The sequence below is a fragment of the Lagenorhynchus albirostris genome, chromosome 9, assembly GCF_949774975.1.
Source record: "Lagenorhynchus albirostris chromosome 9, mLagAlb1.1, whole genome shotgun sequence".
Classification (NCBI taxonomy): Eukaryota; Metazoa; Chordata; class Mammalia; order Artiodactyla; family Delphinidae; genus Lagenorhynchus; species Lagenorhynchus albirostris.
In genome coordinates this window covers 14,224,898-14,252,020 of record NC_083103.1, presented here as the reverse complement: position 1 = coordinate 14,252,020, position 27,123 = coordinate 14,224,898, and the positions used below count along the sequence as shown (strand labels likewise).

Sequence of the window (27,123 nt, the reverse complement as noted above, 5' to 3'; positions counted from 1 at the left end):
CTGTCTCCAGAAACATAGTCTATAGGAGATGATAGACACGAAACAAGTAATTACAGTATGCTTAGGGTTAGGAAAGGAGTAGTTCAGAGGGTTATGGGAATGAAAGAGCAAGATGATTATATTAATCAGTTCTTGTTTGCAAGTTGGCCTTTGAAAAAGGGATTTTTGTAACTCGTATAACCAAGAGTCCAAGATGTAGCCTTCAGGCACAGCTGGATCTAGGTGTCCAGCTAGTGCTACTTGGAATGCATTCACCATCTCAGCTCTGCTTTCCTCTGTATTATCTCATTCTCAGGCAGGCTTTCCTTGAGCAGCGGCAAGGCTGGTCACCAGCAGCTTATTTTCAATCTGCTTAGCACCACCAGAGGACGTTGTCTGCCTCTTTTCCAAAAGCTTCAGAAAAAGTCCCAAGGGGTGTTTTCATTGGTCTGGCTTGGGCCATGTGACTTTCCCTGACTCTGTCACTGTGGCCAGGAAAAGGGGCGCTTTCTCTGGCCAGACTTGAATCTGGGAGTGAGCCCACTCCCAGAGTCAGAGGTGGCTTAGCTTTACTTTCCCACCTTGAACTGAGATTAGGGAAGGGTTGGGTCACCACAAGAAAATTAGGTGCTGCTACCAAAAAGGGGGAGGCAAACAGTATGATCTTTACCACTGGCTTACCCAGTAGTAGCTGAGGACAAGCATCTCTCCATAAAGGTGTCCCAGTTAAATGAAAAAGGGATGATGGAATCGTGCAGCCCCTAGTGAGGACACATGATACATTAATGACCTCTAACACCAAGGAGAGTGACAGTCAGGCATGTACCCCCTGTAGTCTTGCCAAGGAGATCAGATCTGAGTCCAAGCCGGTCTCTGGTACCAGCCACCAATTTGCAGGCAACACACAGGACAGAGGGATGTGTTGAACTGCACCGTAAGTACACAGGGAAATCTGGACTGTGGGAATTAGTACAAGTCAAACGGCTTGGATTCTTTGGCAGAAAATATAAAAGGAAAAGAAGGAAATGGCAGGAAATGCATAGAGTAAAAGAAACTTAAATAACACATCAAAGTATAATGAGAACGTACTGTATAGTACAAGGAACTCTACTCAGTGCTCTGTGGTGACCCAAATGGGAAGGAAATCCACAAGAGGGGACATATGTATACATATAGCTGATTCACTTTGCTGTACAGCAGAAACTAACACAACATTGTAAAGAAACTATACTCCAATAAAAATTAATAATAAAAAAAAACACTTCAAAGTCTCTTACATGGCCAAGACTAAACTGTAGGGCCTAGGGATGCACATTTGGGTGAAAACAAGAAAAAAACACTTAAAAATGTGAGAAATAACTGAAAAGATAAAGCCCTCCCTTCAAAATGTGCTTTGCAAAAACAGGAAAATGTAAACATTTTTATTTATTTATTTTTTAAATTTATTTATTTTACTTATTTATTTTTGGCTGCGTTGGGTCTTTGTTGCTGCGCGCGGGCTTTCTCTAGTTGCGGCAAGCAGGGCCTACTCTTCGTTGCGGTGCGCGGGCTTCTCATTGCAGTGGCTGTTCTTGTTGCGGAGCACGGGCTCTAGGCGCACGGGCCTCAGTAGTTGCGGCACGTGGGCTCAGTAGTTGTGGCTCGTGGGCTCTAGAGCGCAGGCTCAGTAGTTGTGATGCACAGGCTTAGTTGCTCCACGGCATGGGGGATCTTCCTGGACCAGGGCTCGAACCCGTGTCCCCTGCCTTGGCAGACGGATTCTTAACCACTGCGCCACCAGGGAAGTCCCAGGAAAGTGATTATTATAAAAGTTGGGCAAGTGGTCACTTACGGGGCAGGGAAGGGACCGTGACTGGGATGAGCACATAGATGGGCTTCTGGGGTGGCCGGCAAAGTACTGATTCTTGAACTTTGGTGATGGTTGCACAGGTGTTTGCCTTAGAATAATTTGTTAAGCACACATCTGTGTGATTTCTGTATCTGTGTTTCACTTAAAATAAAAAGATTTTCAAAGAGAGGTGGGCCAAGGATATGAGCAGGTAAATATACCTCGCGTCTGTTAGAGGTACTTAACCAATACCTGAGGGATCACCTGCCAAAGAGGTGGCCTTTAGGTTGAGACTTGAAGGAAGAGTCAAAATTAACCAAGGAAAGGGGAGTGGAAAGGAAGGCAGCACTCCAGCCAAGGAAGCTGCATGTGTAAAGGCTAGTAAGAGCATGGTGCTTAAAGAAGAGTGGTGAGGAAGGAAGCTAGAAAGATGGAGCCACTGTGGGGTGCTTGTAAGCCATGTTTAGGATTTGGGACTCTAGCCTAAGAACACCAGGAAGCCCAGTGCATGTATTGTCCTCAGGGACAGGCATTTTAAAGAATCACTGTGCTCCCACTGTGGAGGGTGGATTAGGGGGGACAAGAATTGATGCAGAGAGGTCAGTTAGGAGGCTGTCACAGTTGTGCAGTATAGATAAAATCTTAGCCTAAACCAGGTTGGTGGCAATAGGGAGTGGAAAGAAAAGGACAGATTAGAGAAACACTTGGACAGTAGGATTGACAGGACCTGGTGAGCAGGGAGTCAAAGGTGACGGCCAGGCTTTTGGCTTGGGCAACGAGGTGGATGACAGTGCAGTTTCTGAGATAGGGAATGCCAATGGAAGGGTGGTTTAAAGAAAAGAACCTGCTACCCTTGAGGTGCCTGAAAGGCAATCAAGTAGAGCTCTCTGGCAGGGAGTTGGGTGGAGTGACTTGGGAGTCTAGGTGAGCAGTCTGGGCCAGAGCTACAGACGTGGTGATCGTCTGCAAAGAAATTGTCTCGGGAGCCGTGGGACTGGATGAACTCACGCAGGAACACAGTTGAGTAGAAGGGACCTAGGACAGAGCCCTGGGGTGCCGACACTTAAGGAGTTGGGAGGGGTGGTGGACCTGGTGAAACACTAAGAACAGCCAACCAGCTGATGGCAGCCAGGAGCCAACAGAATGGCAGGTGTGGAGACAGGGAGCAGTCAGCAGGGTGAAGTGCTGCAGGGGAGTCCAAAAATACAGGGACAGAAAACGCCCACAGGATCCGGTGGCATGGACATCTCAGAGACTCTGGCAGGAGTGGTGAAGGCAGAAGTGGAGGTGGGCGTGAGGAAATGGAGAAAGGCTGGCTGCGAAGGGAGGAAAGAGGACCCAAGGGGAGAAGTCCGCAGGGTGACTAGAAGTTCTTTTTTGTTTTGTTTGCAATGAAACAAGATCATTTTCCCAATGTCCTTGGAGTGAACAGGGAAGAGAGGGAGAGATGGAATGTGCAAGAGAAGGAAGAGGGGAGGGCTCCAGAGCCAGGTGGAGGCCTTAGCCTTGGGCAGGGTCACAGGAGGGACAGGGGGTAGATGGGGATGCAGGTGAGTTTCTAGATTTGGTGGCTTAAAGTTGAGGTGTTTCCTACCTGATGGCTTCCATTTCCTTATCAAAAGGAAGGAAGGTCATGGGCTGAAGGATGGTGGGAAAGTGTGGAATAGGAGGTCTAAAGAGGGTGTAAAGGACTTCCCTGGTGATCCAGTGGTTAAGACTCCACACTCCCACTGCAGGGGCTGTGGGTTTGATCCCTGATTGGGGAAGTTCCGCATGCCAAGCAGCGCGGCCAAAAAAAGAATAAAGAGGGCGTGAAGTTTGTGAAATAGTCATCACGAGGAGAAAGAGGGCATTAGGAGTCAAGAAAAAGAAAATGGTTATTAGAGGTAGTGGAAAAAGACTGGAATCTGGAGTCAGTCCCTCCAGCTCTGTCTCTTACCACCTCTGTAACCTCAGAAGAGTCACATAACACTTTGAGCTTCCTTTCCTCGTGAAAGGAGGTAATGACAAATGCTGCCTCAGACGATTGTTAAGATCAAATGAGAGAACACAGGTGTCAGTGAGTTGTGGAGATAAAGCACTCTGCCGGCAGCAACTGATGATAAAAACAAGACCAATGATACTGTATGACAAGTGGCCCCAGCAATGAATGTCTCTGTGGGTTTCCAGGAATGGGTTTCTCGGCGCTGTTGAACAGTGGGGAGAAGTGCTTGGGTAGCCACCGTGTAGCAGCAGCCTCAGGGCCCCTGGGACAGAGCAGGGACTGAGGGAGGGATATCTTCCTCTGTAACGTAGACGCCCTTTTCCTTTCTTCTGTAGAATCACAGACCCTTCAGTGCTTTCAGAAACTTTCATTTCCATCATCTTATTTCATCCCCAGGGGGTGGGAAATTTTGTTCTCATTTAATAAACAAGTAGCTGAGGGACTAAATAACTTATGCTCATAGCACAAATTAAACAGAGTCAGGACAAGAACTTGGGCCTCATTGTTTGATCGGTGGTGGTTCCATCAAACATTCTGCCAGCGTGAAGTAGCGGGACGTGCACAGGGTCTCATCCTGGCTCTTTGGCTTTCTGGTCTGCGACCTTAGGCAGATCCTTAACTAGCTGGTGCCTAAGGCTTTTTCCTCTGAAGCCTCCAGGTCTGTCCTTTCTTGCCTTCTCTTTCTGCTGCAGGCCTGGGTTGCCAACTATGAGAGACCCCGCATGAATGCCAACTCCCTGCTGGCCAGCCCCACGGGCCTCAGCCCCTACCTGCGCTTCGGCTGCCTCTCCTGCCGCCTCTTCTACTACCGCCTGTGGGACCTGTACAAAAAGGTAAGGGGCAGTGAGGGCGGCAGAGCCCGCCCCCGGTTGCAGCCCAGAGGACACCAGGGCTTTCTGGGCCGGTCAGTTACCCTGAAGAGAGGCCTTCCCTCTGGCTTAAGTGTGCGTACTGTCCAGAGAAGGTGAGGAAGACGCCACATCCAAGAGGGGCCAGAGCCAAGCACAGCCCAAACTGCTCATCTAAACAAATCCAGGTTCTCAAGTGGAGCAGAACAGGCAGGAAAGCCGACCTCGGGGTGTGACCCCGGAGGTGGCATTTCTGCTGGCAGCAGGTGGATGGGGGCCAAGCAGTCAGGGTGGGAGGCAGGGAGGCTGAGGCTGCTGCCAGTTCTAAGGTGAAGAGCACAGCAGCCCTCTATGGGGCTGTGTCCAGAGCATTTAAAGGGGAGCCTAGGAGCGGCAGTTGCCCATCAGTGATGAGGAAATGACCCGGAGGGCTGAATGCAGGGCTGGACACGGACAATGGGTGGATAGCCCTGTAGTAGTGCACCCACCCCCAGGAGGAGAGAGGACAACACATCCAGCTGTTCAGATTCATCAGATCCATCCTTGCGTCTGCATCGTTTCACGTTGTTTCCTCATTCTTGCCAATATCTGGATTTTGTGGCGTGGCATGCGGTAACTTTGCCCGCTTGGTGGGTAATCTTGTGATTTTAGGAAGATTATTATTTGCTTGGCAGTCTGATGTCTTAATTCTTTCATGGCCCCAGATCCAGGCTGTTGGGCATAACTTATTTAACCAAAATCTAGACTGAGCATTTTTTACGTGTGCTGATGAGAAAACTGACTTTGACGTTTTAGAAAGTGGAGCCCAACAGGAACTCTCGAGGGCAAGGATCATGACCATTGTTTGGGAGTTTGGTTCCCAGTGCAGAGTCCGGCAGCGCTATCCCTTTCCACTGCCTGCTGCTCCGCAGCCATCCTCAGGGCTCTGAGCAGTAGTGGGCACAGCCAGGGCCCAGGGTTCAGTCTGCAGCACACCCTGCCGCTTCTCCTTCTCCTCCACGCATCTAGGGGCTTGGAGCCACCAAGTTCATGGCAGCTCCAGATTCCTTTGTGGGGAAGTTCTGAGTGGCACGGCACTGATAGCTGGGCAAGCGTTTGTATCCACGTGCTGTCCCACCCCACCAGGTGAAGCGGAGCAGCACACCCCCGCTCTCCCTGTTTGGGCAACTCCTGTGGCGAGAGTTCTTTTACACGGCGGCCACCAACAACCCCAGGTTTGACCGCATGGAGGGGAACCCCATCTGCATCCAGATCCCCTGGGATCGCAACCCCGAGGCCCTGGCCAAGTGGGCCGAGGGCAAGACAGGCTTCCCTTGGATTGACGCCATCATGACCCAACTGAGGCAGGAGGGCTGGATCCACCATCTGGCCCGGCACGCTGTGGCCTGCTTCCTCACGCGCGGGGACCTCTGGGTCAGCTGGGAGAGCGGGGTCCGGGTGAGTCCTCTCTCAGCGGGCAGCCCAGGGCAGCCCCCTTTTGGGCTGGGGGATGGGCTGGGACCCTGGGTCCAGGAGGTTCCCTCCAGATCCTTCTTGGCTTGCCCTCAGCAGAAGGCTTTGGCTCCCTTCTCCGCAGGGTGTGTGGTGACTTGGGGGGAACCATGGCCGTAGGTCCCCAAGGAGGCTGACTGTCCCACCCTCCCTGCATCTAGGTATTTGATGAGCTGCTCCTGGATGCAGATTTCAGTGTGAACGCGGGCAGCTGGATGTGGCTGTCCTGCAGTGCTTTCTTCCAACAGTTCTTCCACTGCTACTGCCCGGTGGGCTTTGGCCGCCGCACGGACCCCAGTGGAGACTACATCAGGTGAGGGTGCAGACCAGGCTCTCTGGTTTCTGACCACTTTGGCTTCCTCCTAGGGTGAGATATGCTTGGCCTTTGAAGGAGACTCCAGCGTGCTGATGGGTCGTCTGGTGTGTATGTTTCAGGCGATACCTGCCCAAATTGAAAGGGTTCCCCTCTCGATACATCTATGAGCCCTGGAATGCCCCAGAGTCGATTCAGAAGGCAGCCAAGTGCATCATTGGTGTGGACTACCCACGGCCCATCGTCAACCACGCCGAGACCAGCCGGCTCAACATTGAGCGGATGAAGCAGATTTACCAGCAGCTCTCCCGCTACCGGGGACTCTGTAAGGAGCCCCTACTCTGACTGCCACCCCCTAGTTCCCTGAAGGGAAGGACAACACCTACAGGCTCGGGGCGTAGAGATTCCCAGATGTTTGCAAAGGGAGGCCGCCGAGCACTGTCTTCCAGGCTGTTGACTTGACTTCCCGGGCACAGGCCACACAGGCTGGGCTGGATCAGGCCTCTCTGAATTAGTTGTGGCCAGTGGGAAGCGATGGAACCTTGATGTCATGGCCCAGCACCCCCTGCCTTTTACCTACCTGCCCTGGGGCCCTGTACAGTCCTGTGAGATTGCATTCTGATTATCCCCCTACCTCTTTCCCAGGTCTGCTGGCGTCTGTCCCTTCCTGTATGGAAGACCTCAGCAATCCAGTGGCAGAGCCCAGCTCGAGCCAGGCTGGGGGCATGAGCAGTGCAGGTGAGTACAGCCAGCCTCCCGTGGCCTGTGCCCACCCCAAGGGCACTGCAGAGCTACTCCCACTTCAGTCACTGAGGGCTGAGGATGGAGACCAGAACCAAGTTATGCCCCGATAGAACTTGTATTCCACCTGGGGAGACAGATGGTAAAGGAGCTGTGCAGGATCATGTCAGATAACAAGTGCTTTGGGGGAAAATAAAATCAAGTGACCTGATAAAAGAGGGCTGGGGAAGGGGGTTACTTTAGATGGAGTACCAGGGCCCCATGCAGTGAGCAGAGCCAGCCTTCTAAGAACAGGGGGAAGAGCATTCCAGGCAAAGGGAAGAGCAGGAAAAGACCCAGAGATGGAAACAAGCTTACCCATTCCAGGAACGAGAGGAGGGAAGCCAGTGGGGCTGGTGTGTTCTGAGTGAGGAGCTGGAACGAGAGGAGGACGGACACAGCAGGAGTAGCAGCGCGTAGACTCGGCGTCCACGAGGAAGATTAGGGTTCCGTCGTCAGGGCAGGGAGAAGGCACTGACGGGGGTCAGCAGGGCAGAGGCGTGACCTGGTTTATGTTTTAGAAAGCTCATTCTGCCTGCTGTGTGGAGGGCACAGTGTGGGCAAGAGCCCCCGAGTATAGGAGGCTGGAAAAGAGGCGACTGTAGTTGTCCAGGCAGGTGGCGGGAGAGAGGAGTAGATGGCCTTGCTGTGTTCTTAACCTCTGCCCTTTGGCTCTGGGACGAAGATCAGCGAGCTCAGACCGGCAAGAACGTCAGGGCTTTTTCTAGTTTCTAGTTTGCCCAGCCAGGTTGGCTCCCCGGGTTAGGGCACTGCTCATTCTGGCTTCAGGAGGCCAGTTACGGAGGGAATGCCTCACCTTCAGCGCGAGGATGGCAGACAGGCCAAATCAGTCTCTGGCCTGGAGCCCATGGGATTTGGGGCCCAAAAGCTGGCTGTACTGCCAGCAGGCCTGGTTATGCTCTCCTTGGATGTTTCCAGGCAGAGTCACTGCTGGAAGGAAGGCCAGGGGGCAGGTCTGAGAAGCAGCGTGCTGGTTGCATTGGTGAGCAGGCTCCCTCCCCCTAAAGAGCTGCTGCTACACTGTTGAGCGTCATCTTGGCTCCACACACAAGTCTGTGTGACACTTTGACCTGCTTCCCTACAGGCCCAAGACCACTACCCAGTGGCCCAGCGTCCCCCAAACGCAAGCTGGGAGCAGCGGAGGAGCCACCTGGTGAAGAACTCAGCAAACGGGCCAGGGTGGCAGGATTGCCCCCCTCGGAGCTGCTGAGCAAGGATGTCTGAGAGTGAGTGACAGCAGCTGAGAGTCAGCTTCAGGGACGGGCGTGGGAGAGAGGTGGTGTGAGTGTGGAGAACTGCCCTGCCAGCTGAAGGTTAAAACCCACAAACTAGATTAAAACCTGGTAGGCGCCGGGGACTTTTCTAGGGTTTCAGCTCAAATTCTACCATCCTGACTTCTATACCTTCTAATACTAAAAAGAGAGTTTAAAGATAAAGCCTTGTTCTTTCTTTGCCAGCTAAGGGAAAAAAAAATTGACTCTTGCTACCTATCAAAGTGAGCCAAATCCAGAAAAAGAAAGCAGAGACCCGATTGAAGCTGTGGGAGAAAGAGTCCCAGGGCAGGGTCTGCGGGTGCTCCAGGCCCCTCTGCCATCGCCCCGACAGGCTGTGTCCTGTAGGCTGGCCAGCAGAGGGCAGCACTTACCTTCAGAATTCAGGCTTAGGGACGTTTGGAGGCTCACTTAGCCCAGCCCCACCTGAGGGCCAGAAGACCCAGGCTCCCTATCGCCTGTGCCTCTTACAGCCACTCCTCCATTCGTGCCTTTCTTGTGGCTTCAGCTCTGCACTTCCCTGGCAGTGCTCATCTTCCTTGAAAGCCCCCTGAATGTCTCAAAAAACAAAAACAAAAACCTGGCTCTTCCTTCCCCAGAGCAAGAAGGGCCTTTTATGCCTTTCTGGGGGAGATATAAATTACTGTCCCCTTTCAGTCATCATCTCGGGCTGTTCCTTATGTGCCGTCTGCATCATTAGGTTGGAGGGTGATTTTCTCCACGGAGCCAATTCTTTTTTCTAAACCCTCTACTTCAAGCCAGGTGAGGCCAACTGGTTTGCACATCTAGACTTGAATGCCAGTGAGATGGCGAGTGTTTGATGCCTGCGCCCTTTTCTTTACTAGGCTCTTCGTCTTAGACATTGCAGGTGGACAGATCTGTTATCTTGTTCTGGGAGTACCAGCAACCTTAGGTACTGTTCTCTTAGTTACCTCTTAACTCTGTGGTACTGAACATAGTTCATTCTGTCTTACAAACCTGGAACTTTCCAGGGTGATACTCTGACTTTCAGGTGAGAAGATTAAAGAACAGAGGGGTTAAATGTCTGGGTCATGGTTCCTCAGAGGTAATGGCATCCAATTCAGCTTGAAACTGTTACCAGCAAGTGTGTGAGGAAGGGGAGCATAAGACATAGGAAATGTGATACGGGGCTTCCCTGGTGGCACAGTGGTTGAGGGTCCGCCTGCCGATGCAGGGGATGCGGGTTCGTGCCCTGGTCCGGGAGGATCCCACGTGCCGCGGAGCGGCTGGGCCCGTGAGCCATGACCACTGGGCCTGCGCGTCCGGAGCCTGTGCTCCGCGACGGGAGAGGACGCAGCAGTGAGAGGCCTGCGTACCGCAAAAAAAAAAAAATGTGATACGATGCCCATCCACAAGGGTTAAATAGTCTACTTAGAAAAACAAGACAAATAACCTGTAATTCCTAGACAAATGATACAGACTCTACCAGCTTATCACGAGACAGTTATTGGTGGGCCAGAGTGATCAGGGAGTACAACACAGAAGGTTACCCTAGGGGACCCAAAAGATGAATTGGATTTAGACAGCAAGGAGAGCATTTCCAACAAGAAAAACAGCTTAATGATTACATGATCTTGTACAAATTACTTAACCGCTCTGAGACTCAGTTTCCTCACCAAAAATTAGGTTCTTGTTGCAAGGATTAAATGATGAAATGTATGTGTCAGGGATGTGTGGGGCTGCTAGTTGCAGAAAACCTGACTACTGTGTCTAAAACAAAGAGGGATTTGGTTTTCCTACTGAACAAAAGGCCCAGAGCTGGGCGCTGCTAGTTTTGGTTTGGTGGCTCAACAGTGTCAGAGCCAGTTTTTCTGAGATTCTCTTGTTTCCTGGCCTCAAGGTGGCTGCCACAGCTTCAGCCATCAACTCCTTGTTCAAAGCAAGAAAGAGAAGGAAACGCAGAGACAACTGCACTCATTCATACAATAAACATATGTCAAGTGATCGCGATTTGCCAGACACCGTTGTAGGCACTGGATATAGTTGTGAACAAGACTAACAAAGTCGTCCCTTCCCTCTTGGGTGCATCTTTGTGGGAGAAGACAGACAGTAAACAAATAGATACATCATGTGTCAAGAAGCCCTAAGTGGTATGAAGAAAAAATAAAGTCGAGTAAGAAGGTAGAAAGTTTGGGGCACAGTGGAGGTTGCAGTTTTATATTATGAGGATTGTCAGGGGATGCCTCTCTTCCTTTTCCATCAAGAAAATAAAAGCTTTCCCAGGATACCCCTTCCCCAGCTTTTCACGTTGGCCTCGTGAGCCAGAACTGAGTCACAGAGCCTCCCCAAAGCCGGGAAATAGGGGTGTGGAGTGTCAGGATTGGTTAGACCACTGATGTCCAACCTGAGTGAGCAGTGGAATTCCCTAGAGGATTTGTTAAGCCTCAGATGGCTGGGCCCCACCCCCAGAGGTTCGGATCCGGTGGGTCTGGGGTGGGACCTGAGAATTTGCATTTTTGCAAATTTTCGATGCAGCAAAAATTTGCAGCAGTTTGATGATGCTGCTGTTCTGGGACTGTACTTTGAGAATCACTGACTTAGACCATTCCTGACCCATTGTCTGGGCCACGTCCATGACTCACTGAACAAAATCCAGATTCTGTTAGCTAGGAAGTGTAGATACTGGTCGATAACTGTCTACGCTATACAGGGCACTTAGCCCAGTGCCTGCCTTGTAAGTTCATAAATAAAGTGGTAGCTATTATTATTATTATGGATATTGTTATTATTATTTTTTTAGAAGAACATAAGGTTACAGTTGGGTCTGATCATGGAGGCTCTTTAATGTCAGGCAGATGGAGTCCTTGGTGTACTCTCTGGGAACTAAGGAGCATTTTGGAACAGGAGAGTGAATGATCAAATTGGCATTTTTGGAAGATTAACCAGGCATTGGGCTGGGACCTAAGAAGAAATGGTGGGAGGAGAGAGCCAGCTGAGAGTCTGTGGTGGTGATTCCAAGTGGACATTACAAGGGTGCAGAGGTCAGCACTGGTCTCTTGCCTTGTAGTCGAGGAGATATCCGTCAGCCTGTTGGGATCTTACGGACTGATTCTCAAGGTTTAGCCCTTAATCATGGCTGATTGATTGGAAGTGAGGACCAGGAGGTCAGAGGACAGGACAGATACTCATGTTCTTTGGAAACCCTGAGAGAAGAGAGTTTCTTAGTGAAATGTGTGCTTCTCTGTGTACTGGTGGTAGCACCTGGGCCTAAAGATGTTGAGCATCCTCGTCAGTAAAACAGTGATAATAGCATCTTGTCACCTGCCCTCCCATCGAGCATACGCACTGGGGAAAGAAAATGAAAAACCATATGTGAAAAGCCTTTGAATGAGTGAAATGCACCACGCAGGGGAAATCACATTACCACCTTTGCATATGCTTCTCAGGGTGTCTTTGACCGTGTTACTGTTACTTCGGTCAGGGCCAGCATGCTGAGCTGGATGGACCACAGAGCAGTGGCCACAGGGCCTGTGTTGATACAGTCGTATTGACCCTTCCCCCTCTCCTCTCTGTCAGTTTTAGTTCTGTGACTTAGGGCAGAATTCATAACCTTTCTGAGATGCTTTAGCTATAAGGTGTGAATAATCATTCTTTACCAGCCTGCAGGCTCCATCATGGACCTTTTGAGGCCATGTTTAACTCCAGCCTCTATAGTTTTGTGATTCTGTTATTTCTAATGCCTCAGGCCTGCGCCAGACAATGATGTAAACTGATCTGGTGGGAAAACATACCCTGATATCAGTCGGTTCTGTGTTTACCTCAAACCCACATCAGTATCTGTTCTGTATTTGGTTATCGTACAATGTTCACTAAACTGAAAACTAAGCCAGCGCCAAATAGCTCTCATTTCAGCTGCTTCCCCGTAATCCCCAAAGCTGCTGACTGCTCAGGACTCCAGCAGGCTCCAATTGTGTACAGAGTTTTCTTATTGGTCTAATTATTTTAACAGTTCACGTGATCCATTTGTCCTTCTGCTGATACATGGTGATCTGTTGAGAGAAGCCCACTGAATATAAAGGGTTCATGGCAAGGATCACCTCTTCCCCTCCTCCGCCAAAGTTCACCCAAGCTCGGTTAGCCCTGGGGCTTCGCTGAGGAAAACCTGATTTCTGGAATCTCTTCATTGTCTCTTTGACATTTGTTCCGTGTATATCCTTCCTCACGTGAAATAATGTGTGTGAAAGGCACTGGGCGATCTGCAAAATGCTGCCCAGTGGAAGCGGAGGCCATGTGGTGGTCAGAAACCCCATCGTGCTGCTCGCTGCCCGGGGGCCTTCGCACATGTTCTTCTCACCTCTCTGTCTCTCAGTTCCTGAAACAAGTAGTTGGGACTTGGTGTCCCCTCACACTTTCCCTGGCACTTACTAAGAAGCTGTCGACTAATGGACGTCCCCTCCCCTTTGCCATGTGATTTCTGTGGTGCAGGAAGGGCAGGCGTGTAGTTGACATGAAGAATGAGACTGAGCTAAGAGCCCAGCTTTGTACCCCATCCAGGCCCAGCTGCACCTCTGGCCTTCCCTGCTCCTAACTGGGAGCTGGCAGCAAACCCCCTGCCCCTCTCGAGCTCTTGGGCGCTGTGACTCACCCCGTGTGGTGGCGAGGGGTGACCTCTGAGACCTGGTTACAGGCTCCAAACAAAGTTTCTTCCCGACCTTGAGCCGTCGTGTCTCCTCTGCTGACACACGCTCACGCGTGCACGGTATCCACACTCCCCTCCTGGGCTGGGAGCTGGGGAAGGGTGGACTTGCAGATTTGGGTTTCTTGTTAGCATCCAGTGGGTGGGAAGGGGTGTGAGGGCACATGTACCCAGGGGGGCCGTCCTAACTGACATCGGCACACTGAGGGAGGTGCTCGTTCACTTATTCTATGTTCCAGCCACTTCTGCTTCTTGTATTAATGACAGGTTGAAAGAGTTGGACAATCGTGAGATTGATTTTTTTTTTTAGCGCATGTTTTATGAGTTGATTTTTCCCTAGTGCCTCTCCCCTAGCTGTTCTTCCCTTTCTTTTAGTGCTGCTGTCATCATTTTCCTGCAAGGCCTCATCTGATTTCCGCAGCCCCCTTTTTCTGCAGACTTATGCCCTAGCTTGAGAACAAGAGCACAGGGACCATCTAATTATCTGCTGATGGAGCAACTTGAGTAACTAGTTGAACAGGCCTCTGACTAGCTTTGTAGACAAGGGTAAGCTGGTTCTTCCAAACCTTGGTTTTGTGTTCGGATTTTTTTGTTTTTGTTTTTGTTTTTGTTTTTTTTGCAGTACTCAGGCCTCTCACTGTTCTGGCCTCTCCCGTTGCGGAGCACAGGCTCCGGACGCGCAGGCTCAGTGGCCATGGCTCACGGGCCCAGCTGCTCCGCGGCATGTGGGATCTTCCTGGACCGGGGCACGAACCCGTGTCGCCTGCATCGGCAGGCGGACTCTCAACCACTGCGCCACCAGGGAAGCCCCCTGTTTGGGTTTTTGAACCCATCATAGAGGGTCGTGGGTCACTGGGGCTTATCTGAGGCCAGGACACTGCCACCTCCCTTCATGAGTCTGCTCCATACCTAGACCACACCCAAGTCAGCGTAGGTCTGAATGAATTGTTGTTATTATTATAGCCACCTGACTGCACCTCACCCCCATATCTTCTAAGCTTAGGCATCAGTTCTTAAACCCTCTTTGGGTTACCCATGCTTTGAAGAGTCTGATGAAGGATGGAGCCTCTTCCCAGAAAATTGTACCTGTTTGCACACACAGAGAAATGTACACATTTCTCTTCCTGGTCTTCGTGGACTGCCCCTTAAGCCTATCCTTGGACCCCTTAAGGATCCAGGAACCCCCAGAGTAAGAGCCCTTGTTCTAAGGAATCTTAAAGCACTCTTTATCTTCCCCCATTCCTGAAGGTGCAGAAAACACGAGAAATGGAGGTAGTAGGTAGGAGGACCTGTTGTGTATACTCTTCAAGCCTGAAATGGAGGTAGTAGGTAGGAGGACCTGTTGTGTATACTCTTCAAGCCTGAAATTTTCAGTTTCAAAAGAATAGTCATCTCTTTGGCTTAACAATATGGGCCAGAGAGAGGTCTATGTATAGAATATATATCACCATCAGCATGTTTCAATAAACGTATGTACACTTTATATTTAACAAATATATTTATTCGTAGTGAAAAAATATGGCTAGGTTATTATAGTACAAGCTTAAAGGAAAAATTGTTGAAAATATTTTAAAGAGGCACTCAGTACTGACCCCTACAGGTACCCACCCACTCCTACGTTTGCTCTTGATTTTTCCCAGCTTCTAGATAAATTATCATCATCCAGTTAAAATCTTCTTCAGATTTAACATTTGTCTGAAAAGGGTCGCATGTGTCAGAAGACTGATTTTGAATCTCTGACTCCAATGTCTTGGACTCTTGAGAGCATTTCCCCTTTTCTGTTAATGTCTGAACTTCCATTTATGTTGCTTGGATATTAGTCTTCATGCCATCATGTTGATTTCTTTTTATATCCTCTAAAAGTCTTAATGAGCAATACTATAATATAGAGATTACTTAGTGATAAAAATACAGGTTTTGGAATCAGACAGACCTCGGTTTCCTGTCTTGGCTCCGCCACTTCTGAATGCTCTAGTCTTGGGCAATTTACTTACCCTCTCTGGCTTCCGTTTTCTCATCTGTACAACTGGAAGCCATATCTTCAGGGTTCATGGGATCGCAAGCTGTATTAGTTTGCTTGGGTTCCCACAACAGAGTGCCACAGACTGGGTGACTTAAACAACAGAAATTTATTCTCTCACAGTTCTGGAGGCTAGAAGTCTGAGATCAGGTTGACCGCAGGGTTGGTTTCTTCTGAGGCCTCTCTCCTTGGCCTGTAGATTGCTGCCATCTCCCTTTGTCTTCACATGGTCTCACCTCTGTGCGTGTCTGTGTCCTAATCTTTTCTTATAAGGACACCAGTCATTTGGGATCAGGGCCCACCCTAAGCACCTTATTTTAACTTAATTACCTCTTTAAAGACCTTCTCTCCAAAAACAGTCACATTCTGAGGGGGTTAGGACTTCAGTGTATGAATTTGGGGGGACACAGTTCAGCCATAACACAAGCGTATCGTGCCTGGCCCATAGTGGGCTCAGTAAGCCGCCTTCTTATTATCTGTCTGACCATCATTTAAAAGGTACAAACTTTTAACGGAGCCCTGCATGTCTCTTTACTCTCTCAGACAACTAGACCTATTTCAACAGGCAACCCAGCATTATGATGGGCTTACCCTGTCCTCTGTTGTCAGACATGAGGCCTTTTCTTCCCTCTGCCCCAGATTCAGGATGTTATAAATCTTTAAAATGAGTCATCCTTGCGTCTCCTCTCCCCGCCCCTCAGTCTTCTAGCACAGTGCCAGGGTTCTCTTATCTCTGTGTGGAAATTTGCTCACCAGCTGATTGTGAACTCAGGCATTGCCTTCACCTTCAAGATGACTGGTCCCGGCTGGCTTCTGTTCCAGCCATTTTTATCTGATTCTCCATCTCTGGCAGCGGCCGCTGTGTCTTGATTCAGAAACTGCCCTTGTCATATCTGAGCAAGTGTTACCCAAGGCCTCAGGTGACTGTCCGTGGCCTTCTCCCCCTCCTCTGCTGCTCTCAGGCAAGGGGCAGAGGAGGCCCAGAGGTCCGCGGGGGACAGCTTGTCCACGTCAGCACCCCAGAGGGCCAGTGTTCAGGCACCCGCTGGCATCCCAGCAACAACCTTGTCCCCAGGTACCGTGGCCCGTTCGGTTTGCTCTGGGCTCTTCCCAGTTCCCCAGAGAAGCAGCTGGAGGAGCTGTGTCCCTGGGCAACTGAGAGCCTCTGAACGCTCCCTTTTGCCCTTGTTTTTCTCTTTCAGCTGCAGTGCCGTGACTCTGGCCAAAGCCTGGGTGCCCGAGCAGCCACCGTGGCAGCAGAGTGCAGCCTGCAGAGCAGCTGATCACCTCCAGAGATGGAGCAAGCGTGTGCGTGCGTGTGCGCGTGCGTGTGTGCGCGTGTGCCGAGGAAGGAGTGCCTGCCCGTGTGCGTGTGCGTGCGTCTGTTTGCACTCTTGTGGCTCCGAACACTGCCTGGGCTGGAGGAGTACCTGCAGCAGCTTACCTCAGCCTCTGGACACCAGGCTAGAGGTCATGGCAGTGACTTTCACCCCAGCCTGTCCCTGTGAGCCAGCTGCCTTGTCTGAATATTAGAGTGGTGGGACCTTAGCTGGGATCCTGGCATCTGCCCCCCCAACCCTCCCTCCCTCCCTCCCTCATGTCAGACTGCCAAGCAGGGGAAGCATTTCTGGCTCTTGTCCAGAGTGTGGGATTCTAGCGGCAGCTAGGGTTCTGCTGAGTTCCTGGGCAGGCTGGAGGGGACGGGTGTGTCCAGACATAGTCACCTGGCCTGGCTTCTTATTTTAAAATTCCCTGCCACTGGGTTCTCCGGACTCTTCCTTGGGGAGCTGGGACTGAGCACGCGGCTGTAGACAGATCTGGAAACTTTGCATCATCGTGCAGAAGTACAGCCAGGCGCCTGACTGGGGTGCTGCATGCACAGTATCATAGATGATAGCTGAGAAGAACATCTCCCTCCTCGGGCCTGAAAAGCTGAGGTTAGAAGGAGAAGGCCGGCTCTCACTACTGTTCCCCAGAAGCTGACTGGAGGCTCAAGTGCCTGCACCGGGCGGAGGCCAGGTTCCTGGTGGCAGAAGCCCCGTGGCGCCTCTCGCCACACTCCATGGCGTCTCGGTGCTGCCAGCCAGGGAAGCCATTCTAGTCTGCGCTTTGAAGGATTCCACAGCCTGCCCGGGGCTGGTCAGGAACCAAGCTGCCACACCAGCTCTCCCAGTAGCTGGACATCAAAGACCCAGGCAGGTGGACTGCCAGGGACAGTTGGGAAAGACCCAAGCCAAGATCCCACCCAGCGCACCAAGCCTTCCGGAAGCAGCAGGTGGGAGGTTTGACCCAGAGAAGCCAAGGCCTTGCATTCTAGAGGCAGCCTGTGCCTCCCACCTCAGCCTCCCACGGCCGGGGCTGTGCTGAGAAAGACACCATGAGAAGGAGGGCTGTGCGGTCAGCTGGAGCAAGTCTTCCTTCCACCCGTGGCCTGAACTTGAGCCACAGCGTGTGTGCACGTGCGTGTGTGTGCGTGCACGTGTGTGTGTGCGCGTGCGTGTGTGCGTGTGTAGCTGAGAGGCCAGTTCCTCTTGGGATCGTTGTCCTCACATGTAACATTAAGCTGGCCTCTGGGCCTTCTCCTCTCTACCTCCCCTGTGACCTTCGCCGGCCTCAGAGCTGTTCATTCCCCTGGCCCCAGCCCTGCCCTTCACTGTCCTCTGTCCTGGGACCAGAACCCTGGGTCAGGCCCCTGCCTCCTACATCTGTCCAGCACATCGACAGGCTTCTTCCTGAGACGTCCTCAGGCTTTCTCAGCCAGAGAGCTGCCTTTAGAGTCCAACTGTTGTATGTATGTCACCCTCACTAGAAATGTCCCATAATCATGTGGGGAGAACAGGGCACCGGTGATGGCTTTTTCTGCAGCACTGAGTTGGGGGCTTCACTGTTCCCTTAGCCCCAGCCAAGGGGAAAGAGAATCAGGGGCTATTGTCAGAAGGAGAGTAGAGCAAGCCTGGAAGGGCTAGTCTGAGAAACTGAGAAGGCCAGAGGGCTTAGGGCCAGAGTCAGTATTTATTTAGCAGCACCTTCACATGTCAGGACGATTCCGTTTTCCTGCCCATTTAAGGATGGTTCTCTTCCCTAAGGTACAAGTTGGCAGGACCACCTCCCCCTACATCTCCACCGTCCCTGGCATGTGTCCACGCGGGAGCTGGGAGGGGCAGGGTGAGGAGAGGGTGCATCCAGCGGCCTGGAGCTCCACAATCGCCTCGCGCCTCCCGTCTCCTGGCCCAGGTGTCCCTGGGGGCTCCTGCAGAGCATTGCCCCAAATCCTGATCCAAGGGCCAGCATGGGGAGGAGATGGTCGCAGGCCAAATGCACTTTATACAGAGATTTTCTATTGCTGGGAAGGTGTGTTTCTCCCACAGTTTGTGAATATTCATGTGCTCCATAAATGTCTGATCCTGTCTGAGCAGAGTTGTGCTGTTGTCAGTTTTGCGGGAGGTCTGGGGACTGGGAGGCAGTGGGGCTTAGCCCGCATGAAGCCTTAGGCCAGACCGTCTTGGTTCTGCTGAACCAGGAGGCTCTAGCCCACTTTGGAGGTGGCAGGGAGGAGTGGATGGGAGATGGAGGATCGGGGAGGCTCCTAGTTGAGCAACTGGGGCACCTAGTGGTGTAAACTCCAGAGCTTGGTCAGAGTTGGAGGTCAGTCGGCCATAATGGTACGGAGCATGCCAGGGCCAGGATGCGGTTCCTGAGTGCTGTTCTGCAGTGACCCAGCCTCTCGGCCCACTTAAACACCCCCAGGCTGGGGATCAGTCAATGGCAGGGCCCCCTCCAGGCCCTCAATCCATTCTTTACCTCAACTCAGCCACGTAAGCTGCAACCGCTTGGTGCAGAGGGGATGCAAGCCCTCTGGCTCTGGCCACGTAGTCAGATCTGCCCACAGACAAGCCCAGAGCCTGGATGCTGACTTTGTCTCGTGCCATCTGGCCAGAGCGGCCCCTCTCTACGGTCTGCATGGACTTTCCTGTGAGGGTCTCTAGTCTTGGACCCCTGGACATGAGAGCTTTGTTAGCCCACACCCCAAATTCTTGTGGGATGGGGTTCGGGCCAGGCCAAGAAAATCACAAGCTGCCTTGCACAGAGTGAGAAAGGGGGAAAGGAGGAACTTGACCCTGGGACACGTCTCATTCTCAGCTCTGCTTTGAAGCTCCTGATGGCCCCCTTCCCATTGACACCTGGGCCTGGCCTTCCCTCTCTCCCTTCTCCTGGCTTCTCTCTAATGTGGCTTTGGTTTGGCCACGGAAGCTAAGATACCTTTGTTCTTGAGCAAAAGATTCTGGAAGATGGAGTTTTCCTACACACACACACACACGCGCGCGCGCACACAGCTGCGTATGCGCGCGCGCACGCTCCTGACCTGAGGAGGCTCCCTCGTAGAGAAGCACACACTCTAAGGAACAATTAGCCACTATGGCAAAATTGCTTCCCTGGGAGGAAAAGTCAGCACCATAGCAGCAGGTGGTTACCATTTGGGTGTAGTGAAAGGAGCCTGAGCCAAGACAGGAAAGGTAAAGTGTCCCCTCTGGGCCCAGGGGCAGGGAGAGGAGAGGCAGCAAGGCCTTCGGCTCTAAGTATTGAAATGTTCTCAGGGCTGGAGCTCGGGGGTTGCTTACTGTGGGGCAGGTGCCTGCTGCTCCTTTCTGGGTGCTAATCGAAGGGTCGTGCCACTGGGTGGCACAACCAGTGGGCAGTCTAGATTTGCAAATAGGATTCCACAGCTGTGAAGCAGTTTGCTCTGCCCCTTCTTCAGAAGGACAGGACCTCTGTGGTTCTCAGCTGGCCAGACAAGCCAGCGAGGATTGGCCAGAGGCTCTATGACCCACCAAAGCTGGGGGCCTCGCCGTGGCCAGCAGCCCGAGTATCCAGAAGTCCATGCTCCATGAAAGAGCTCACAGGCTTAGTCCTCTTAGGGGAGAGAAGACCAGGAGGAACCATGGCCCAAACCTAGCAGGGGCAGAGGTGCTGGGAGGAGCAGGAAAACCATCGGAAGAATCCCAAGAAGTCAACTGTGGGGGCAGGAGGACAGGCCCCAAGTCTGAGAACGTGAGAAGCTGGCTATGGGGCGTCTGGGTGCACAGAGGGGGTGCTCGGCAGGAAATGCAACTGAGCTGCTAAATGAAGAGAGGGAGAAAGCAGAAAGTCCTGACACAGGGAGGAGAAGCTGAGAGTCAGAAGCCAAAAGGAAGGGTTCAATTCACCATTAGAGGTGTTCGGGGCTGAAGGGGGGCTTGAGTCAATCTTTAGTGAGGAGACACTCTGGGGAGAGTTCTCGGGACAGAGGGTCCCCTCAAGGTAAGGGGACAGGGTGGGGTTAGCCCTGGTTCCCAGCTGGAGGTGGGGCGTTCCCAGCCTCCAGTGACAACACATTTGTATTACATTTCATCCTCACAACCGTGAGATGGACCATTATTGTTCCCATTTCACAGATGAGAAAAATCAAACCTTAGGACTCTTGTCACTAATGCAAGGCCACACCACCTATTCACTTGGAGAGCCAGGCTGCGATTTCACACCACCTGACTCCAAATCTGTCTGCTCTAGGAGCCAACTCCCAACACCCACTCGCCTTTCTCTGCCTTCCTCCGTGACCCTCATTTCCTCGCCTGCAGCGAGGGGGTCAACTAGGGTCCTAGGGACCAGGGACCCACCATTAGTTATTCGATACCCAGGCGCTAGGCCCACCCCGAGAAGCAGAGTCCACATGGGCACGGAGGGCTTTGAGGTGGGAGGAAATGGGCAGAGGAGCCGGTGTGGGATTTAGGGCGGGGCTGAGCCAAACCCGGGAACCACGGGGCGGAGACTTCAGCACCTTGGAGAGCGCGCGCAGGGGGGCGGAGCTCGCGGGGCAGGGGGCGGGGCGCACGAGACCCTGGCACGGAACCCGGGGGCGCGCGCGGTGACGCTCGCGCCAGTCCCGAGAGCGGTGCGCGGTCTGGAACTGCGCCCTGCCCTGCGCAGGTGCGCCCGCCGCTCCCTCCCCAGCCCTTTACCCGCGGCGGCGGCCTCTCGCCGCGCCCCCGCCTCCTTCCCCTCCGCCGCCGCCGCCGCCTCCGTGCCGCGCTCCGCCCGGATGGCCAGGGCTGTGCGGGAGAATGGCGGAGCGAGAGAGCGGCGGCCTGGGCGGGGGGGCCGCGTCCCCGCCTGCCGCCTCCCCGTTCCTGGGGCTGCACATCGCGTCGCCGCCCAATTTCAGGTGAGAAACTCCGGCCGCCGCGACCCGCCCTTCGGTCAGGATTGACCTGCCCGGGCTCCCCCACCCCTGCGCCCCCAGCTCACAGACCCCGGGAACGAGAGGGCGGCGTGGGGATGGAGTCTCCTTCCGAGACAGAGCGCCCAGAGCCCCCCCTCAGCCTCAGGTCCAGACTGATGGCCGCTGCATATCCGTGGTGCGGCTGCCTCCGCCATTCCGTGTCCTAGGCGAGGAGATCGTGAGCTGGAATTGGAGGAGTGGGCGCGGAGGCCGCCTTCTCCCCGACGTTGGGCTGCGGCGAGGCCTGGCGTGTGGTGCGTTGAGATCCCGGAGGAGGCAGGCCGTCTGGGGCTTTGCCTGTGCCCAGTCAGAAGGCTTCTGAATAGAGATGGGAGCAGGCCAGGGTGCCCCGCGGGTCCCAGTTTCCTGGGGCGACCGACAGCCTTGGTGCAGGAAGGAGGGAGTCGTAGGCCCCTCCCCCAGTCCTGCCTGGCCAGAGGGGCCCAACTCCCAGGCCTGGCGTGGCCAGGACCCTCCGTGAACTGTGGCAAGCCCTTACCTGGTCAGGTGTGTGCAGGTGCAGAAGAAGGCCCAACACCGAGATCCTAGGCCCGGCTGTGGGAGAGAGGGAGTCTGGTTTGGAGCACCCAGGAGTAGCCAGGGGTATTGGTGGGATGGTTCCTGCTGGGGTAGCTACCCAGGACCCTGATCTGAGCTCCTCCTTCACCTCTCTCCCTGCCCCCATCTGGTGTTAGGCAATTGGGAGGTGGAGTTCAGAGAGTGGCAGAGGGTGTTGTGGGAGAAGGGGTGAACATCCCTCCCTCCTAACCTGGCCCTCCTAACCCGCCGGCTGGAGAGGAGGAAGAGGAGGGTGTCACTGCTCCAGAGCCTCCGAGAAAGAGGACTTGGCATTCCAGCCCATTGTTTCTCCAGCTAATGAGCTGGCGCCTTCCCTTCTCCTGGGGCCCCCACCCCAGCCAGGCCCCAGCTGGGCTCTGGCGCCAGCCCATCTTCAGACCAAGGGGTTGCTGGCTCCCCGGCCCTCAGGTGGGCGGGGACCCCTGGGAATTTCTAATGGCATCATCAGGACTAGAAACCTCCCCCAAGGCCCTGAGCTGAGCTGGAAGAGCCCAGAGGGAGGGGACCAGATGGAGGAGGCCAAGCCTGAAGGCTCCAGGGCCGGGGGGCTTTGGGGTTAGTGCCTCAGAGTAACGGGGCTGAGGTCTGAGACTGACCCCACTGACCTGAAACACCACCTCGACGCAAACGCTGCCTCCCTTCCAGGAGACCCCTCTGTAGTGGGAGAGCACCGAGCTTAGACAGGCCTGGCTTCAAATCCTAGCTCCACCACTTCCTAGCTGTGTGACCTGGGCAGCTTCTTGTCTTTTCTGAATCCCATCTGTTAGGTGAGCTAATTAATATTGATTCCTTAATGTGCGTCAAGCGGGCGCTCAACAAGTGTCAGCCCTCCGCACCAGCGGACGTTTAGATAGCTCATTACGGCTCAAAGCGTGTTCCCTGTGCTGGCTCAGGTCACCCTCACAACCACCCTGGGCATGGGCATGGGCCCGCCCATTTTGTAGATGAGGAGACTGAGGTTCAGGAAGGCAGGGTGGCTTGCCCGAGGACCCCAAGGGAGTCAGAGCCTGAGGCTGCACTGGAACCGGGGTCTCCATGTTCATTCCACTCTACCTCCAGGCCCTGCCTCTGGCCCAGAGGACAGCTTGGCCCCCCCTACCGGCTACCCCATCCCCAGGTGACAGTGCTTCCCGTTCCGCCCCAGCCCTGGCAGGCAGGTTACCATGGACGCCTTAGGGAGAGGAGCTGACGAGGCGGGCCAGCCAGGGAGTGTGTCCAGCCCTGAGCCCGGTGGGCGAGAGTGGCAGTATGCCAAGGCTGAGGCGTGGGCCCGCCCTCCAGGACTCCTCGGCCTGGCCGCGTGTGGGAATAATAAGGGCAGTGTCTCCGGCCCCTCAGGGCCCGCCCCGCCGGCTCCCCCTCCCGCCTCTCACAGACCGCTGGTGTAACCCTGGTGGGGACCGCTCTCCAGTGGCTCTGGCCTGGGTTTCAATCCAGGCTCAGTCCTCTTAGCCACGTGCCAGGAGTGGGTGCTGAAGGCCTGAGTCTCTGTTTCTCCTCCACAACGCCGACTTTGGCCCCTGCTCAGGGGGGTCCTAAGACTTGGATGAGACAACACATGCTGAGTGTTTCAAGGGCTGTGAAGAGCTGCGTTCACGTAGGGCTGTTCTTATTGTTGTTATTATTGTGCATGTGTGTGTGCGCGTGTGTGTGTGCCCCCAGCACCACTGTCAGCTTCCAGGAGGCAAAAGGAGTCAATACCTAAACTTTGGTTTGCCCAATGCCCAGCACAGAGTAGGTGCCCAATAATGCCTTAGTGGTTTCTTATTTAATTCAAGATAAAATTGGAGAGTTCAGAGGAGAACAGTGCACACTGTCAGAGAAAAACGCTGTAAACGCCGCCGCCGCTTTGGGAGGCCCTCACTTTGCCCAGCTGCCAATCTAAGCACTTTCTGTGCAAGAGCATCTAGTCCTGCCCAGAACCACGTAAACAGAGTGTTATTGTTATCCCCACTTTGCAGATGAAGAAACTGAGGCATGAAGAGGTTAGATAAGTGGCAGAGCTGGGGTTTGAACGCAGTCTGAGTTCAGAGCCACCCTGGAAAGAGAGGGCCTGGAGTAAAAACAACGGAGGAGAGTTTGTGGAGGGGGACACATGGTGTGGATTTGGGAGAGTGGCGAGCATTTGTTCGTTGATAGTTGGTTTAAATAAACATGTGCTTTTCTTTTTTTTTTTTCCTGATTTTAGAAATACTCCAACCAGTTACTAGTAGTTACCTTTGGCTCTGGTGTCGGGGGAGGGATTTTCACTTACTTCACATACTTCTGTATTCTTTGACTTCTTATTTTTACCACAAGCATAGGTTACTTCTGTAACTTACAAAATAATAAAAGAAAATTGAACATGAAAGTGATACATGTTCATTTTAAGGAAATTCTGTGAGAGAATTTAGAAACTTAGCAACGGATGCCTTGAGCTGGGACGTAGGAGGGGGACAGTGGGACGTAGGAGGGGGACAGTGGGACAGCCCACATGGGAGGCTCTTGGGGAGTAAAGTGAGCAGCTGCCCTGGGTGTGTGGAAGGGGAGCGCGGGTGAGAAGGGCCTTAGAGGTCAGCTCGTCCAGCCCATCCTCCTCCCCTTTTACTTAGAAGGAGACAGAGAGGGTGAGTGGCTTCCCGAGAACACACAGCAAGTTGCCGCAGAGCTGAGGCAGCACCGGGGCCTCAGGACCCCTTGTGGGGCGGTGGTGTTCTTGCCTCCACACTGCCTGGGGCTTGAGAGACAAGGGCCCTCCCTACTCATCTCTTCACAAGGTGCTGTGCACTCAGCTGTTCCTTCGTTCATTCAACAAGTACTTGTGGGATTTCCCCGGCCGTCCAGTGGTTAGGACTCCGTGCTCTCACTGCCGAGGGCCTGGGTTCGATCCCTGGTCAGGGAACTAAAATCCCATAAGCCATGCAGCACAGCCCCCCAAAAAACCTACAAGTGCTTGCCCTTTGCCAGGCTCACTGAGACACTCCAGAGCCACTGACAGGGGCCTGGCCCATCGTGCAGACGTGTGGTCAGTGTAGTCAGACAGACAGACAAGGCCTTACCAGATAGGCCGTAGGTGTGCGGGTCAGGGGCCTGGAGGAGCCCTGGGTCAGGGAAGGGTCAGCTCCGCCCAGGCCTGGTGGGTGAGTGAGTGTCACCCAAGAGGAGGAAGGGTGAAGAGGGAAGAGAAGAGGGAGGGAGCGGCCCCGGGGGGAGGGCTCAAGGCAGGAGCGAGCCAGCAGGGTGTGTGACGCCCAGTCTGGCACAAGCGCGGAGAGAGGGCATGCAGGGACGCGAAGGTCGTGTTGGGACCCTGGCCCGTCCACCTGCAAGCAGGGGCAGCCAGCAGAGGTCCAGGGAATGACGGTATCAGATAGTACCTCGGGGACTTCCCTGGTGGCTCAGTGGTCAAGAATCACCCTGCCAATGCAGGGGACACGGGTTTGAGCCCTGGTCCGGGAAGATCCCACGTGCCACGGAGCAGCTAAGCCTGTGCGCCACAACTACTGAGCCTGCGCTCTAGAGCCCGCAAGCCACAACTACTGAGCCCATGCGCCACAACTACTGAAGCCCACGTGCCTAGAGCCCGTGCTCCGCAACAAGAGAAGCCACCACAATGAGAAGCCCATGCACTGCAATGAAGAGTAGCCCCCGCTCGCAGCAACTAGAGAAAGCCCGCGCGCAGCAACAAAGAACCAGTGCAGCCAAAAATAAATTAATTTTTAAAAAAGATGGTATCTCAGCTGCCAGGTAGAGAGTGGACAGGGAGGCTGGGAGGCTGCTGGGAGGGTAGATTAACCCACTTCTGAGGGACCTGGTGTGAGGGGGGAGGAGAGACAGGAGTCCAGGATGATGCTAGGTCCCGAGGGAGGGGGTGCCTTGCAGGAGATGAGAGGTTTGGCGGGCAGGGTGGTGAAGTCACTCGGAGGCCTGCTGAATCTGAGCTCGGCGATCACTGGGGGAGCCAATTGGAGGGTTCAAGCAGGCAGTTGGTTTGGGGTCTGGAGCTCAAAGGAGAGGACGGGGCTGGGGCCAAAGACCCTCGAGTCTCCACTTAGAGAGCGCGCGATGGCCTGAAGCCTCAGGGAGAGCGTCTCACCCAGAGAGACAGAGAGAAGGGTGAGGGGGGGGCCAGCCACGCTGTGGGGCGGGGTGGGGGGATGAAGAGCTGCGGCTGCCGGGGCCACTGCGCCCCAGCCCCTGGGCAGTGCCCCGCCAGCTGCGATGAACCTCCAGTGCAGGGACAGAACGTGGACTCGCCTCACACAGCCGGCTGTGGCCAGGGCAGGAATTCGACCCCCCTTCTTGGATGTCAGAGCCTTACATTTGGTCTCTGGATCCCTGGGGCCCCAGTGGATCCCACAGATTGGTTCCCTGGCCCCGTCCCCACTCCAGGGGCTCTTGCCCATCCTGGGTGCCACCTCTGGCCCCTGACCCTGCTCAGGAAATCTCTGGGAGCGTCGACCGTGGGCCTTGCCTCATCTGGCACCAGATGCTCTCGTGGAACACCCAGGGCCTGGGTCAACCAGCACTGCCTCTAATAGGCATTTATTTAGCGCCTACAGGGTACAGGGCCGTGGGTCTCATGCCCTCAGGAAACCCAGCTCTGTGAGGGGCCAGAGCCAGGCCCCGGAGGCGGCTGGTGGGAGGTGTGACCCAGCAAGGACTAGGAGAGAAGAGCCCCCAGATCCCACCACGTCTCACAGCTGTGTTTTGTCGGTGTTTCTTCCTGCGTGTGAAGCAACACGTGGAGCCATAAGGTCACACGTTCCGTCTTCTGCTCATTGTATTCGTTGCCATTTTCTACATTAATACGCAGACTTTATTTATTTATTTGGCTGCGTCAGGTCTCAGTTGTGACGCACGGGCTCAGTAGTTGCGGCGCACGGGCTTAGTTGCCCCGCGGCATGTGGGATCTTAGTTCCCCAACCAGGGATTGAACCCGCGTCCCCTGCATTGGAAGGCAGATTCTTAACCACTGGACCACCAGGGAAGTCCCAGTTCACAGACTTTATAACGTTCATCCCAAAGGAGAGTCATACCCGCTCTGCTGTTTGCCGTTACCAGGACACACATCCTTGTGTATAAAGGTCTTTCCCTGGATGGGATTATTTTCTCAG

General features: G+C 53.8%; 2 protein-coding genes across 3 annotated transcripts in view; both read left to right on the top strand.

Annotated features, from left to right (window-relative positions):
- Positions 1-18,604, top strand: part of CRY2 (cryptochrome circadian regulator 2) — a 33,686-nt gene extending 15,082 nt beyond the window's left edge. Inside the window, exons 6-12 of the mRNA XM_060159336.1 lie at positions 4,484-4,624; positions 5,765-6,076; positions 6,292-6,443; positions 6,566-6,768; positions 7,089-7,181; positions 8,329-8,470; positions 16,395-18,604. Coding sequence (XP_060015319.1) covers positions 4,484-4,624; positions 5,765-6,076; positions 6,292-6,443; positions 6,566-6,768; positions 7,089-7,181; positions 8,329-8,468 — 1,041 coding nt within the window. The 3' untranslated portion in view covers positions 8,469-8,470; positions 16,395-18,604. The remainder of the gene's footprint in view (positions 1-4,483; positions 4,625-5,764; positions 6,077-6,291; positions 6,444-6,565; positions 6,769-7,088; positions 7,182-8,328; positions 8,471-16,394) is intronic.
- Positions 18,605-21,290: 2,686 nt separating this feature from the next.
- Positions 21,291-27,123, top strand: part of MAPK8IP1 (mitogen-activated protein kinase 8 interacting protein 1) — a 19,471-nt gene continuing 13,638 nt past the window's right edge. For both annotated transcript variants that reach the window (XM_060159319.1, XM_060159317.1), the window contains exon 1: positions 21,291-21,391. In XM_060159319.1, the coding sequence (XP_060015302.1) occupies positions 21,291-21,391 (101 nt within the window). The remainder of the gene's footprint in view (positions 21,392-27,123) is intronic.